Source organism: Triturus cristatus, chromosome 12 (assembly GCF_964204655.1).
Source record: "Triturus cristatus chromosome 12, aTriCri1.1, whole genome shotgun sequence".
Taxonomy (NCBI): domain Eukaryota; kingdom Metazoa; phylum Chordata; class Amphibia; order Caudata; family Salamandridae; genus Triturus; species Triturus cristatus.
The window spans coordinates 262781337-262797419 of NC_140595.1; the positions used below are offsets into that span (position 1 = coordinate 262781337).

A 16083-nucleotide genomic window follows, 5' to 3' on the forward strand; every position below is an offset into this window, starting at 1 on the left:
CACCGCAATGCAATACCCCAAGTTAGTAAGCGGGATACGACAACAAGAACTCACACACACAAAGTCCACGTGGCTACAGATGGATGATTGAGATAGCTGTCACAAGTTTATTAGCCTGTACAGTGTCCAACTCATTATAAGTGGTTGGCATCAGATGTTCTGTGGTAATCATTTGCACAATCGATTCCATAATAATACTTACTCGTAGATTACAATCGAGTCGAAATTGATAGGTACATATAATAAATGTTACAAACGACAGACACCCCCACCAGTCATTTGTAAAATGGAAAATGTGCAGTGTCTATGGGGCCTATGCATCAACAATGCCATTTGCGATTCCTTATTAGCGAAAAATAAGGAATCGCTAATAAGGAATAGCAAAAGGCTATGCATGTAGGAATCGCTATTCAAATAGCGATTCCTTAATATTCCTTATTACCGAATCGGTAATACCGAATCGGTAATAAGGAATACCTACCCATTCATTCCTATGGGCTTGGAGGCCCATAGGAATGAATGTAAAGCCAGTCTGTATTAGCGATTCGGTATTACCGAATCGCTAATAGCGGGAGCACTTACAAGGGTGCCAGGGTGTCAAAAGGACACCCTGTTGCACCCCTGAAAATGATATGTGCACATATGTTGCACACACACATGCTCTAAGGGCATGTGTGTGCGCAACATGAAACTTTGAAAAATGCACAAAAGTGCATTTTTCAAAGTTTTTGCAAATTACCATGCAGTTCATCTTCATGGTAATTTGCTCCCCCTATTAGCGAAATCGCTAATTTTTTAACTTTGATGCATTGCATTTAAGGAATCTCACTTTGGGATTCCTTAAATGCAATCGCTATTTAAGGAATCGGTATTTAAGGAATCCCTATTTAAAGAATCGCTATTTAAGGATTCCTTAAATAGCGATTTCTGCTTTTGGGTTGATGCATTGGGATTGGGTATTTTTTACTTAATACCGGGAGCTATTACCGAATCGGTATTTTACCGACTGGATTTTGGGTTGATGCATGAGGCTGAAAGTTGTTACATTGTTCTCAGGTCACAGGAATTCAAATATCTCTTTATCCACATTGATACCCTGTTCCACAGCCCTTAGGTTGATAATCCATTTACTTTCTGTTTGGCGTAATCTTGTTGTTCTATTGCCACCTCTCGGACCTGGACATATCACATCAATACCATGGAAGCCTATATTCAGAATTTCCGTTGTCTTGTGTACTGTTTTAAAATGGACAGCCAGAGGGTATTGAGCGTTATTGCTACGTATGGCTCTTATGTGTTCTTGAATCCTCTCCTTGAGAGGTCTCACAGTGCTTCCAATGTATATTTTTCACAAATACATTTTATGCAGTATATTACAAACTTCGTGTTACAGTTGATAAACTTGTTGACTGTGTGCACTCTCTCAGTATAATATTTGAATGTAATTGTCTTATTCATAGCAACGCAACACACATTGCATGTTCCACATTTATGGAAACCTTTTGGAGCAGATGGTAACCATGTTTTGTTTGCCATTGCTGGTATAAAGCTTGGACACAGCGATTGTCTCAATGTTCTGCCCCTTTCGTGTGTGATTGTTGGTTTTGTGCCCACTACACCGTGTAGACTAATATCTGTTAGTAAGTGCCAATGTTTGTTAAGAATTTTATACACTTTAGTATTCACAGAAGAATAAGGTGTGATGAATCTAACTTTCCTGCTCTTCTGTGTGTTCTTCTTAGTGTGTCCTATTAATAAACTTTCTCTGTTAATCCTGCTGATCTTGTGGCGAGCTTTTTTAACATTATCCTGATTGTACCCCCTGGCATTAAATCTTTTTTCCACCAAACTGAGTTCTTCATCCAACCTCACTGCATCGCTACAGTTCCTTTTGGTTCTTACCATTTCTCCAAATGGAATACATCTTATTTGTGATGGAGGATGAGAGCTACTGGCATGCAATGTAGCATTGCATGCCATAGGGTTTCTGAAGGGTACTGTCATTAGTTTGTCATTATTCACCACAATAGTGATATCCAAAAAATTGATCTGGGTGGTACTCTGTTATTTCTTAAAAGTCAAATTAAAGGGATTGTCATTGATATATATAAAAAATTCCTCTAAGGCAACACTCGTCCCAGCCCAAAACATCAAACTGTCATCAATGTTTTGCACTAGACATAGAACATTTTCCATTAGGGCAGTCGGACCCTTTTGCCAGAGGTGAGTGTGTTCAAATTGCCCCATATAGAGGTTAGCAAAAGATGGCGAAAAGTTAGCCCCCATTGCCACCCCTCTTATCTGACAATACCAATTGCCATTCTTTACAAATATGTTGTTATACAAGACTAGTTCGATAAGATCTAGCAACATGATTGTATGTTCATACATATGGACTGGTCTCGTATCCAAAAACTGCTGCACCGCACTGAGTCCAAGTTCCCCCGGTATGCTCGTGTATAAGGAGCATACATCCACTATCACTAGATAATGTCCCTTTACCCACTCCACATCCACAATTCTGCTCAGGATGTCACATGTATCCTTGATGTAGGATGGCAGATTTACAACCAAAGGTTGCAAAAATATGTCAATATATTCAGATATTCTCTCCATTGGAGACCCAATACCTGAGATAATGGGTCTTTCCGGAGGGAAATCCCCTCCTTTGTGTATTTTTGGCAAGCAATATATGCATGGATTTGTTGGAGTTTCATTGAAAATATATTTATATTCAATATCTGAGCTGAGACAAAGGGCCCGCCAGTGTTTTAACCTTTTGAATATGATTTCAATAGTAGATTGTAATGGATTTCCACTCATTTTCATGTAGGTCGTTGTGTCTGCCCACTGTCTATCTATTTCAGCCATATAGTCTGATTTGTTCATTAGCACTACGTTGCCTCCCGTGTCCGCCTCTTGGGTGACAAGGGATTCATCTTTCCTGAGGTTCTCAAGTGCCTTTCTTTGATCTACAGTGATGTTTTGTTTATGATGGAAATTTTTTTACCAAAATTTATATTCCAATTTATATAGATCAAGAAAGACATTCTGCTGAAACTTATCAATAGAGTTGGCCCCCGGTAAATGGGGAGTAAATCTCGATTTTTGCCTCAATACACTGTCCACTTTGGAGAATGTATCCAAGTCTAATTCTACTGCCACAGTCTGCAATGAGGGGCTCTCCTCCTGATCATCTAAGGATAATATTAAATGCACATCTTTGATGTCCCTAATAGATCAAATTGAATCAGGGTTGTTTGAAACTTTAGTCACAGTGTTTGTATTTTGTCTATCTTGAAAGTATTTGTCAAGCTTTATTTCTTTTACAAACTTAAAACAGCTTATATTTAATGATGTGAAGTTGGGCGCCGAACTTGGACAAAAACCCAGTCCCTTGCTTAACAAATTTATTTCTGCATCAGTTAGAATGTGACTGGACAAATTTACAATGTTTATATCATCAGACAATTCAGTAATATTTAGATGGTTTACATTTTCTGATTGCGTGCCCCAGATCTGGTAGTGACACCCACTTTTTCCTTTTCGCTTGGGTCTAGATCTGAATGTGCCCCTCCGTGTCTTTTTTGAGCCATATCTTTTTTGTACGCTTGTTTGTTCCCTTTTCTGAATCTCTGCAGCTGTAAAAAAAAAAACGGACCAGAACCCATGCCAGTCGCTTGCCCCTGTGCATTAGATGATTCACCACTTGTCACGCTACTAATACTGGAAGTGTCAGACTTGCTGGTTGCCTCAGTTGTCTGCGAGGTACGTTCCAACATTTCTGAGTTAATGCCAGTTTTGATGTTGTCAAACTTCTTGGCTAACGTGTATCTCCCATTCTGATAATCTCTTTCATCGCATCTAATCTTCTGGGATTTTTTTCTTCTTCAGATACAATTGGTGTTTATGTAACTCTTCCTTTAGGATCACTAAATTCCGTTCAGTCACCTCTGGTAAATTCAAGTCTTGAATTTCTTTTTCTAGGCTGGCAATTTCCAATAACAGTTTGTTACATTTTAGTTCTGCATCTCTAATTAGAATAGCCATCATGCCTATTGATGAATTAAATAGTAGCTTTTCCCACTCCTTTAGATAACCCTTATCTAAGTCCTCAAAGGACGGGAAGATTAGAATACGTAGCCCCCTTGGGACTTGTTCTTTCTCTATGTACTTACGCAGGACTGTTGCGTCCCACCATGGGGAGAGTTCCTGTTTTTTAATTCTCTCCAATCTCACAAATTTTTGTCTCAACCCCTCCTTGGTCGATGGTTCAGAATTCGTTACAACTCGTGTGGGATCTAAGTTTTAAAAAATCCTCAATTAGGACATCCCTATTGTCATCAAAGGTGGCCATACTTGTCATCAATTATAATTCCTATAACTGGTATACTATTCTCAGCAAAGTTAGATACATCCTAGAAATACACAAATTATTTTTGAAAGTCCACAGTAGTCACTAACAAATGAGTGCTAGATCAGCAAAACTAAACATATATCAAAAACAATTGGTGGATATGCTTTTTCGACCTGCACATCAATAAGTATTCATTGCTAGTATAAACCGCATCAGATCAATAACATTTAATTTCGTATTGGGTGCCGAATACTTACCCAAGTGAGGGTATCTATTCCAGAAAGATCCTACTTTCCTACAGATTCCCCCCATTGATTTTCTCCTTGACCAGAGAAGTTTGGAATGGGAGCAGCAATAAATCTAGCCTTGCGAGACCATCTAGCAGTTGTGTCTGCGGCTCCACTGGGTGATGAGTTAATTTGTATGGAGGGGTTTCCTGACAGGGTTGTGGTACCTCCATTGCTGGCAGAACATAGGAAGAGCTTAGAGAAGGAGCTACAATTGTAGGAACTGCAAGAGGCCCTCCGAGACATAGCTAGGGGAAAGTCCAGGGGCCGGATGGCCTTCCAGTGGAGTTTTTTCAGACGTACTTCGCAGATCTTCCTAAACTGGATAACCCACCGGAGGCGAAGTTGAATTGCATCTTACCTGACCATATGCAAGAGGCCCTAATAATTATGCTACTCAAACCTAGTAAAAACTAGAAGGATCTGGGCTCGGCCAGGCCATTATCCATTATTAACGCTGATGTTAAGTTGCTGGCCCAGGTCCTTGTAATACGACTAGGCTGGGGGGGGTTAACCACTTGGCACACACGGATCAGTGTGGCTTCATGCCCAGCAGGGGCACCTACATAAACTTGCGGAGCCTCTCACATATTATGCATGCCACCCGGGAGTCAGAGGAGGAGGCAGTGCTGGTGGCTTTAAACATAGAAAAAGCTTTTGACACCCTCTCCTGGACATATCTTTGTGAGATACTGCGGAGGATGGTGTTCAGCCCGAGATATTTATCCTGGGTGCGTCTCTTCTATACGGAACCCAGGGCGAGGACCTGTATTGGCCAAGTGGTGGTGGAGGCCTTTAGTACTGAAAGGGGTAGAATACCGGGTTACCTGCTATCCCTGCTACCCTTCCTGCTCGACAAGGAGTCAGTGGCGATCCACCTGAGGGCCAGGCTCCATGACTGGGGTATCCGGGTGGGGGATACGACTCACGTAGTCCATGTACGTGGATGATGCTCTCTTGTATGTGACAGACCATGCAAGTTCGGTATTGCAGCTTACGGTGCCCTTTGGTAGGGTATCAGGCCTTTGTGTCAAAAGACACAAGACAGTGCTTTTTCCCATGGCATCCTTGGTGTGAAGAGATGTGGCTGACCACCTAGGGTGGGTCTCCCCTGGGAGTTGGACCAGTTTGGATACCTGAGAAACACACGACCAACATAGGCAATATGAGTTGACCATGGGAAGTGTTAGATGGCCTCACTACTTCCATTGTGGTCTGGAAGACCCTGCCAATGTCTGTCATGGGCAGAGTGACGCCAAGTAAAATGATGATGCTGCCCAGATGTCTCTACGCCATGCAGAAATCTTTTTTGCATTCTGCCGGCCTCACTGTTACGACAGCTCAATGGGCTGTTGGTGTCCTTGGTTTGGCTGGCAAACGTAGTAGAGTCCGACTGGAAATCCTAAGATTAGATCTAGCACAGGGTGGGCTAAGATCTTCAGTTGTAATACCTTGCCAGATTGCTTTGGTTCACAGTGTTGTGGTACGAGGCTGTCCTCAATTGGTAAAATAAACTATTAGAGGGCCTGGTGACGGTGGACAAACTTCCACAACTCCTCATGAGGGGCCACTGGGTACCAACAGGCAGCCTGTCCAAAGTATCCCAGGTTGAGCAGGCCTAGGAACAGTCACATGCGTCTTGAAGCTCGCACCTTATGCACAGCTTCTTCCTATTTGGTGGCTCAGGCCCTTCCTGTGAATGTGTGCCTCCGTAATTGTTATGCAGTGGGTGCATGGTGGCTGCCAAAGAGTGAGAAACCTCTATTTGATCAGTTACTTTGTGACTCTCACAGAGGTGGGGGAGCTGTTGAGCATCGGCACTGGGCAGTTTTTACAATATGCGAGCATATCTTGCACATCGCATGAAATATGGATGGACTTCCCTGAGGAACTCCGAGAATCTGATGGTGCTGCTGGATCCAAGCTTCTATAGGGGCCTTATCTCTCGACTGCATGCTACCCTGAAGGGTGGCAGACAAATTAGCATAACATGCGCCCATCTTCAATGGGAAGGGGACCTTCATACCCCACAAATTTCACCCATGTGACATGGAAATGCCGCAAGATACTGGACTCTGGTACTACCCATGATGGCCCTAATAACGGGGGCTGGACCCAAATTGACGATCCAACATTGTCTCCTGGGCATTCTGCCACTTCCTAAGGAAGATAAGGAAATGAAGTGCAGGTTTGCTCAATTGGCACTGGTGCTGGGCAGACGACGTGTTGCTATTCATTGGGTGCAGGCGACAGCGCTGAAGTGGGATAGGTGGAGAGTGGACTTGCTGGAGTGAGCGGTTGCAGATGAGGGTCGACTCAGGAGGGTTCGCACTAATGAGCCCAAGAGGGACTCGGCGACGTGAAATTATATGGTTTATAGCTTGGGTGACGTTGAAGTAGCGGTGGTGAGCTCGGCCCGGGGTCCCCTGTGACCGTGGTTCTGTCCCTCCCGGTGGCAGCCGACGGTAGCAGGTTGGCTTCCCCGACCCGAAAAGACGAGGGCTATCGTAGGTGTGTCTGGTTATGCCAGTGGTGGTGAATGTGTGCTGACCCTTTCCCCCGCCCTCCTCCTCTGTTTCAATGGGATTCTTAACTTTTAGACGTGGGATGCTTGCCGTCACCAGGCACCCTTGGAGCCCCTTGTAACTCCCCCCCCCTACCCTTCCTGTGTCGCACAGAGATGTATATATGCTATTTAAATGAAATTTGAAATGACCTGGGAGAGTTGCTGTATTTACACTGCAATTGTCCAGATTTCGGTCTTGAACCAGTGTATTCTGTATTGGATGCTTTCTATTTTTGCAAAATGTTAATAGAGATATCTTTTTTAAAAAGAAGCAACTCAAGCTTATTTCATGTGTTAATGACTACAGCTCTTTCACCCAATTTTGTTTTGCTGACTTGATTAGTGAATCCTTTTTAACTTTTTAATAATTCTTTTTGATGTAATACTATCAATATTTGATGTAATATTGTATGTGCTTTTACGGACGTTTGTGCACTTCTGTATAAGGTTTGATGATGATTAGTGAATCCTATAATACAGTAAAAAGGAAATATTTGAAGGAAACTCTTGATAAGCAAAACAGACTGAAAATCATAAGCATGCGCTTCCTGGTGTACACAAAAAGAGATTTCAGGAGACGATGGGCAAATTACGGATAAGAATAATTCCATCAAATATGTCTCTATCATAAAGAAACTATATTGCTTCCTTTTTGTTGTTGTCCCTGGCCAATATATAAAGACACACATTTTTAGCACCATTTTTTATAAAAAATTGAGCATTTTTAGCTACAAAGTGGCCTTCGAGCACAGTTAGAACATCGAATATATTACAGCACTCTGCAGAAATCTTTAACAGCTAAGTGCAAAAATAAATGAATAAACAAACATACACCTACAGAAACATACCTGTTTAGAATTCTCCTATGCACAATTTTTAGAATAACTATTTTTCCAGTGCAATGCTTTAAAAACTCTGTCATTTTTGTTTTGATACCAGGTTTGCTGTCGTGCTTTGCTATCACCTTCAGACTATCCCAAGACATTCTGCATTTTCTCTCTAGTTGCACTAAATTGTTGGTTAATTCCTCAAATTCAATCTGAAAGAAAAGAAAAATGTTGAGGAATGTCAGAGGTTGTGGTGGCAAAGGCATACAAACGAGAAATTGAAGAACAGCAGAACAAAACAATTGTGCACAATGCAACAACAGTGTCATGTATACTTTCTTTTTTTCTTACAACCCCTGATTTTACTTGTCAGCCCTATGCCGGGAATTGGAAACTACGTACTGCAGCCCCGATTGCCTGAAATAACAAACCACATTTCTAGACTTCTAGCACAACATTACATTTTTAAATTGACCATTTTAACTGCAGATTGATGTTCTATTGTTCCAGCTCTCTTCTTAAATTATGCTGCTACTCGAATATTTTTTAGAGTGCCAGGGCAACCAGGGGTTACTGGGCTCAAGGTGTAACATTTAAGCCTTTTTTATATCCAGTGTCCTGGGGATTATTTGACTGTTGGGCCAGAAACTGGGCACAAAGGACGACACCGTTTTAGCACTGTAAGGAATTGTATTATTGATTGCCATGGGGGGGCAACACTACACAAGCAAAAACCACAATCCTTGCCAGGATGAACCACAACAGTCACTTAATTAAACTGTGCTTGACCCTCTGGTAGTATGGCACAAAAGCAGTCAGGCTTAACTTGGAGGCAATGTTTAAGTATTTATGCAGCACACAAACAGTAATAAAGTGAAAACACAACAAAATTAAAATCCCAAACCAATTTAGAAAAAATAGAGTTAAAAAATAAATAAAAGAAAAACAAATTAAATCAAATTAGTAAAACAGGAGTTATGAATTTTTGAAGATTTTAGTTCAATTGAGCACCTAAAAGATGAAGGCACAAACCGCAGGTATCTGGCCGCATGAGACCTGGGCAAAGTCATAAGTTAAGGCCAACAGTTATAGAGAGTGGGTCAGATATATGAGGTGGGTTGGGCCCAGTCTCGGCTTATCTTCAGACGTAGAACAATTCAGGAGATGGTAAGAGTTCAGCGGGGCAAGGCAGCAGGCTGCATCTGAGAAGGCGCTGTCAGGGAGCTGCTGGAAAAGGTCTAGGTGAACCCGTTGACGATGGCGAGTAAAAGCTTCAAGTGGGAAAAGATGAAATTCCAGGCCGAGGTGGTTATCGTCATCAATGGGGAGTTTGTAACCACTTAGCAGAGTTAAGATTTTTACCTTCAGACTCAGACAACGTTTTGGAAGTTGAAAACCACCAGCGGGACAAGACTGCAAGCCATACTCAAAAAAGGCTCCACAAAGCTGGAGGCCATTGCTCAGACATTCCAATGAACAGGATTTGCTGATATGGAGAACATGACCAGTGCTACTACGAAGTCAGGCTGACCTGTGATGCAACCTGGGCAGATCAGCTGACAGGTAGGTCCCGGTCTTCTGTTGGTTCTTCTGGTACTTTTGGGCGTACATTTTTTTAAGCTCCAACTGTTAGGGTTAAGCAGAGCAGCACTTTTAACATCTCTTTCAAGGGTCCAGGAGCTGGGGACCACTTGAGGGTTAGAAATTACACCTGCAGAGGTCAGGTATAGGGTTCAAGGTCTCTGGATCTTGTTATGCCCTGTAGCTCACACAGGAGGCCGGTCAACTAACCATTGGAGTCACTCTGGTAGTCCTGGGTTCAAGCAGAAAGGAAGGCCTCAAGCAGGACAGCAGTCATCGGGTAGCAGCAGCATGGCTATCCTCTGAGGAACAAGGCAGGCTTCAAGCAGCATGGTGTACCTCTGGGGTCCAAGCAGTGCTTCTGAAGTCTCCCACTGGTCCAGAAGTGTACTGAAGATTTGGTCTGAGGGTCCAATATTTATACTTGGTGCCAGTTTTTGAAGTTGAGGGACATCATGGCTAGTCCCACATCTGTTCTGGAAAGTTCTTCCCTTCACCTGCCAAGGCTTTAAGAACTCTGGGGTGACAAAAGAGTATTGTTAGGTTTATTTTGGTCTGTGCTGTAGGCAGCGCTTTTTTAAAAAAAAATTTTTTATTGAATATGCAGTACGAACAACCAAGGTGTTACAATTCCAGATAGCTCAGCGCCCCCTCACCCCCCACATAAATCAAACAGTGAATATATTTGCCACTTATAAAGAAGAAAACAAGAGAAAAAGGGGCATAAGATCATTCAGAGTTGAATAAATATGCCTGATACAAGGCATAGGGAATCCACTTAGTTTGGTAATTAGATCGTTTGGGGCAAACCCCGAGGGCCCGCTGGCCTTGCGAGCCAGAAAATCCCTAACTACTAGATATTTATAAGCCTCATTATGGCTCAAATTATAGCGGGTCTTAAGGGCTTCAAAAGTCAAGATACCTTCATCTGAAGACAAAGTCCCCAACTTAAGAATACCCAAGTTGGGAGCCTAGCGCGCATCCAAGATGGTCGCGTGAGCACAGGGCTCCCCGGACCCTCGCTGCTCCTCGGAATTTATCCTGACAATATCCTGATTTGGTTTATGGAATCTGGGAGATGACGACCGGCTGAGCACGTATCTCTTTTCAGAAATTTAATCGGACCCGGGAATCCTGAGTTATCGTTGTTTGAACTTCTGGGACCCACCCGACGGAGGTGCCCGGGGCGAAGGTGAGCCGTGGGGCCGTGTCGCAGTTGAACAACAACGGCTGCGGCGCGGTGCCAGGGGCCGCTCGGCCACTTTCGGTTTCACTTTCAGACCTCAGGGGGCTGGCCGGTGGAGCGATTGAGGTGGCGGGGTGTTTCCCTGACCTCTGCACAAAGCTTTGTCACCACCTGCCACTAGAGTGCCTATCGCCTTGGGTCCCCCCGCACCGCCATATTGTGGCCTCGGGTGAGGCGCTGGTTTCCAGGGCCGGTATCCCAACTACTTTTGATCGGCGGTCCCCCTCGGAGTCCGTGGCCGCATGGGGGGCAAGGGGGGCCCCGAGGGGCGTAAGACTAAATCCTCCCTCCGTGGAGGATCGGTCCAGACCAACAACATGGACCGCTACACTCAGGGCAGAGGCTCTCCTGGAACGGCCGGTCCCCCCTCAGACGTCGCCGGTGGTGGCACATCCGTCTCTTCGGAACTTTCCCTACAGGACATCATGGGTGCCATTGATGGCATCAGGGAGACCATCGCCACGCAATACGAGGCCCTGGCCCGCAAGATCGATACGGTGGCGATTGATGTCACCTTAATACGGGCGGACCTCTCCAAAACAAACGAGAGGGTTCAAACTCTCGATGCGCGGACCTCCACCCTGGGTGCGGATGTGTCGGACCTGCAGGCCGCGCTTGGCGACATCAAGGTGGTCAATGAGCAGATGGCCCGGCGGCTGGAGGACTTCGAGGGACGGGCCCGACGCAACAACATCCGTGTCATCGGCGTACCGGAGTCCTCCGACGACCGCCCGGTTGACCTCCTGGTCGAGGAACTCATCCTCCAACAGCTGACCCCTGCGGGCTTGAGTAAATTTTTTGCCGTTGAACGGGCTCATCGAGTTCCGGGCGGGCGGCCACGGCCGGGGGCCCCCCCGAGGCCTATCGTGGCCAAACTGTTTTACTACAGAGACCGGGATGCGATTCTGCAGGCCTCGCGGGTCCATGGCCCGGTTCGACATGAGAACTCATCCATTAACTTTTATCCGGACTTTACTCAACTTGTCCAGAAACAGCGGATGGGATTCCAGGGGGTGAAACGTCGTCTTCGTGAGCTGGGCCTAAAGTATTCTATGCTCTACCCTGCCAAACTCCGAGTGGAACATGAGGATCGGACTGCCTTCTTTGACTCTCCTGTGGCCGTGAGTGACTGGTTGGACTCGCTGCCGGACAGAGGTGGCCGTCCCGGGCCCTCTGCAGGTGCCAACGGTGACGGGTCCCCTTTGGAGTGACTCTTGGTCCTTGATTTTGCCAATTTGCACTGCTCAGCTGGGTTGTACTTCTTTGGTTCAGTGTGTTTTGCTAGTACCTGTATGGGGGGCGGGCGGGGACGGGTCCCTTTCCTCCTCCGGGGTCTTTTTGTAGACTGGGGTTAGTTGGGCGACAGGCACACTGCAATTTGGGGGTTTTTTTTGGCCCGCAGGGGTGCAGGGTGGGGGGAGTTGGGTGTTGGGGGGGGTGGGGGGGAAGGAGGGGTTGTTTTGTGGTGTGGTTTTTGTTTGCAGGGCGAGGTATTGATTTTCTGCCACCTTTGGGACTTGTGCTACTTGCGGGGGGACCTCTGATCTATTGGAGGGGATGGGGGGAGACGGGTTGAAGCTGATGTCATGGAACGTCAATGGGTTGGGGGACCGTATCAAACGGGGTGTAGTTCTGCAGTATTTGCGTCGTCTGACTCCTGATGTGGTGTTTATCCAGGAGACGCATTTGGTTGGTAATGTCTGCCATGCAATGAACAGGGGGGGATACCGCCTCGTGGCTCACTCTGGTTTCACAACTGGCTCCAGGGGGGTGGGCATTCTCCTGCGATCCTCACTTCCGTTGGAGATCACGAGGGTGGTCTCAGATGACAGAGGGCGTTATGTTTGTCTGACTGGGAGGTGGGAGGGGCATCCCCTTGCCCTGGTCTCGATTTACGTCCCACCGGGCCTCCAGAACTCCACCTTCGCGGACTTGGGTCGAATGCTGCTTGAACTTCCGGATGGCCTTTTGCTTATGGGCGGGGATTTTAATTCGGTGGTCTCGGGTGACCTGGATCGTCACCCACCCAGGGCCCTCCCCGCTGCCCAGGCTTGGCTAGGTGGTTTGTTGGAGACCTTCGGCCTGGTGGATAGTTGGCGATTAATGCATCCGACCCAATGTCAATACACCTTTCACTCTGGGGCACATGGGAGTCTTTCTAGGTTAGACTATTTCCTTATGCCCGCGGCGCAGACGGGTCGAATTCGAGAGGTCAGGCACCTGGCGAGGGGTATCTCCGATCATTCCCCGCTGTGGCTTCTCTTTGACACCGAGTCGCGGTCTGCAGGGCGGATCGCTCCCATTAACCCGTGGTACCTGCGAGACCCTACGACCCGCGAGAGTCTGGTTAAGGCTATGGACCAATACTTTCTTGAAAACGAGGGGTCTGTGTTGTCTGCAATGTCCCTGTGGGAAGCCTTTAAAACCGTAATCCGCGGACACGCCCTCTCCCAGATAGTGGTGGCTAAGAAGCTCAGGAGTGAGGCGGTGGTGAAGCTGGAGACTGACATCTCGGGGCTGGAGTCGGCCTTGGAGGCGGGTGTCACTCCGAACGGGCTCCATGCCCTCAGCCTGAAACAGTTTGAATACAGATCTCTTGTCACCGACGCTGCCAAAACTATGTATAGGGAGCAGCAGGGTCGGTTGTATGATGCCGGGGACAAGGCGGGAAAGCTGATTGCGTGGCTGGACAAGAAGGAGAGAGTGAATCGTGTGGTCCCGGATTTGCGTGTCTCGGATGGAGGGTGTGTGACTGAGCCTGGTGAGATTGTGGAATGTTTTGCCGACCACCTCCGGACTGTGTACTCCCCGGTGACTGATAGGGATGAGGAAGATTCTCGCCTTCTCCTGAGGGACATTGCTTTGCCTGGCCTTTCTGCCGAGGACCGTGAGCAGCTGGACGCTCCCTTGTCGGTAGATGAAATCGCGACTGCGATTCGGTCCCTTCGCTCGGGCAAGGCCATGGGTCCCAACGGTCTACCTATCGAATTATATAAGTTGCGCCCGGATAAACTAGCGCCCTTCCTCCGTCGTATGTTTCAGGAGTCCCTTGAGGCCGGTTCCCTACCGGTCGACCAGCGACTGGCCACGATAGTCGTGATCCCCAAGGAAGGTAAGCCACGGGACCGCTGTGCCTCTTACAGGCCTATCTCACTGCTAAATGCGGAGCCTAAAATCCTGGCTAAAGTCCTTGCCAATCGTTTGTTGAGCGTCATCTGCGATCTGATTCATCCTGATCAATGCGGCTTCATCCCACATCGCAACACCGCCCTCAACTTGCGGCGTCTCCATGGCGCCCTCGCCAGAGCAGAGTACCTCTCCGAACCGGCCGTGCTGGTTTCTTTAGATGCCACGATGGCCTTTGACACCATCGAGTGGCCATTCCTCTGGGCTGTCTTGACCAAATTCGGCTTTGGGGAGGGATTTCTTGGCTGGGTGAAGCTTCTCTACACGGGACCCATGGCTCAGGTGGTGGTTAATGGGCGGGTCTCTCGGCCCTTCGCTCTCGGTAGGGGTACGAGGCAGGGGTGCCCGTTGTCCCCTCTGCTCTTTGCTCTCGCCCTGGAGCCACTCGCCGCTTGGCTCCGCTGGGAGCCCTCGATCAGGGGGATCCGGTGGGCCCCGGGCTTTGAGGATCGGGTCTCGCTATATGATGACGATATCCTCCTGTATCTTACCTCGCCGCGGCAGTCGCTTAACGTTCTCTTCGATGTTCTGACTTCCTACGGGAGAAATTCGGGTCTCACGATTAACTGGTCTAAATCCTGTGTCTATCCTATCTCCGGTGGCCCCCCTCTCCTGCCGCCTCGGCTTCTGATCCAAATATCTCTGTCCGGCTTTAAATACCTGGGGATACACATCTCGTTGGACCCGGTAGCTCGCTATGAGCACAATCTCCTGCTTCCACTTCGGCGTTTGAGGGAAGACACGGCTCGGTGGTGTAGGCTGCCCCTGTCCCCACTGGGTCGGGCCGCATTGTTTAAAATGATGTCCCTTCCCAGGTTCCTCTATGCACTTCAGAACTCCTTCGACATCATTCCAGTGGCCTACTTTCGGGAAGTAGAGAGCCTGCAGAGGAGACTGGTGTGGGACGGACGGGCGCGTATCGCCCTGGCCAAACTCACTCTCCCCTGGTACGACGGGGGCATCGCGCTTCCCGACATTCGCAGGTATTATTGGGCCTCACAGCTATCAGCCATTAACCATGCCACGTATGCGCCGGGCTTGAACCCGGCGTATGAGATGGATAAATTCCTGCTTCCCGGCGGCAACTATAACAGGGTGCTTTACTCCCGCTCGGCTGGACGGACCCTGACGGGCCCCACTAAGATCGCGGTACGGATTTGGAAGGCGGCCAATGTAGCCATGGGCTGGAGTGAGCGACTAACATGCGCTACTCCTTTATTTGCCTCCGACCGACTGGGAAGCCTCTGGACAACGAAGGGGTTTGACCGTTGGGACACGATTGGCATCAGTAGAGTGGGAGACTTATGGATTAAGGGCGCGGTTAAGACCTTCGCGGCGCTCCAGAGCGAATACGAACTCACGGAAAAGGAGTTCTTCCGATACGCCCAGGTTCGGCATGCCCTGCTCTCTGTCTTTGGGGAGGGGACCAAGATCCCGGCCTCTTCGCCCCTCGAGGACCGCATACTTGATGGTCATGTTCCCGACAGTACTATCTCCTTAATCTATAAAAAACTCATTAATAATCGGGCTGACCTATTGGTGCGCCTTCGGGAGACGTGGACGGGGTGGAATTGGACGACGAGGACTGGCAGTCCGCACTATCGTCCCCCAAGGAAGTTGCCATTCCTGCCCGTCTCCGCCTGGTCCAGTTAAAGATTCTCCACCGGGTGTATGTGACGGGCCCCCGTCTGGTCTCGATGGGATTCTCGGAAGATGGGCTCTGCAAGCGGGGGTGTGGGCTCAGTGCCACCTTTCTCCATATCCTTTGGGAGTGCCGGGAGGTGGCGGAATACTGGCGTCGGGTTCATGGGGTCATGGGACAAGTCACCGGGGTGGCGCTGCTGCCGGAGGTGCGTCGCTGTGTCTTGAATGTGTGGGAGCCCAATGATTATAACGCGGCGCAGACTCGGTGGGCGGCCCTGGGCTACATGATTGCTAAGAGGGATATAGAGGGATATAGCGCAGCTTTGGGGCTCCCAGCGGCCACCCACCGTGTCAGTATGGAAGGAAAACATGGACTGGTGTATGTTCAG

At 47.7% G+C, this 16083-nt stretch overlaps 1 protein-coding gene across 3 annotated transcripts in view; it reads right to left on the bottom strand.

Annotated features, from left to right (window-relative positions):
• Nucleotides 1-16083, bottom strand: part of LOC146775817 (FH1/FH2 domain-containing protein 1-like) — a 2636482-nt gene that overhangs the window by 487266 nt on the left and 2133133 nt on the right. For all 3 annotated transcript variants that reach the window (XM_085639988.1, XM_085639986.1, XM_085639987.1), the window contains one exon: nt 8059-8249. In XM_085639988.1, coding sequence (XP_085496114.1) covers nt 8059-8249 — 191 coding nt within the window. The remainder of the gene's footprint in view (nt 1-8058; nt 8250-16083) is intronic.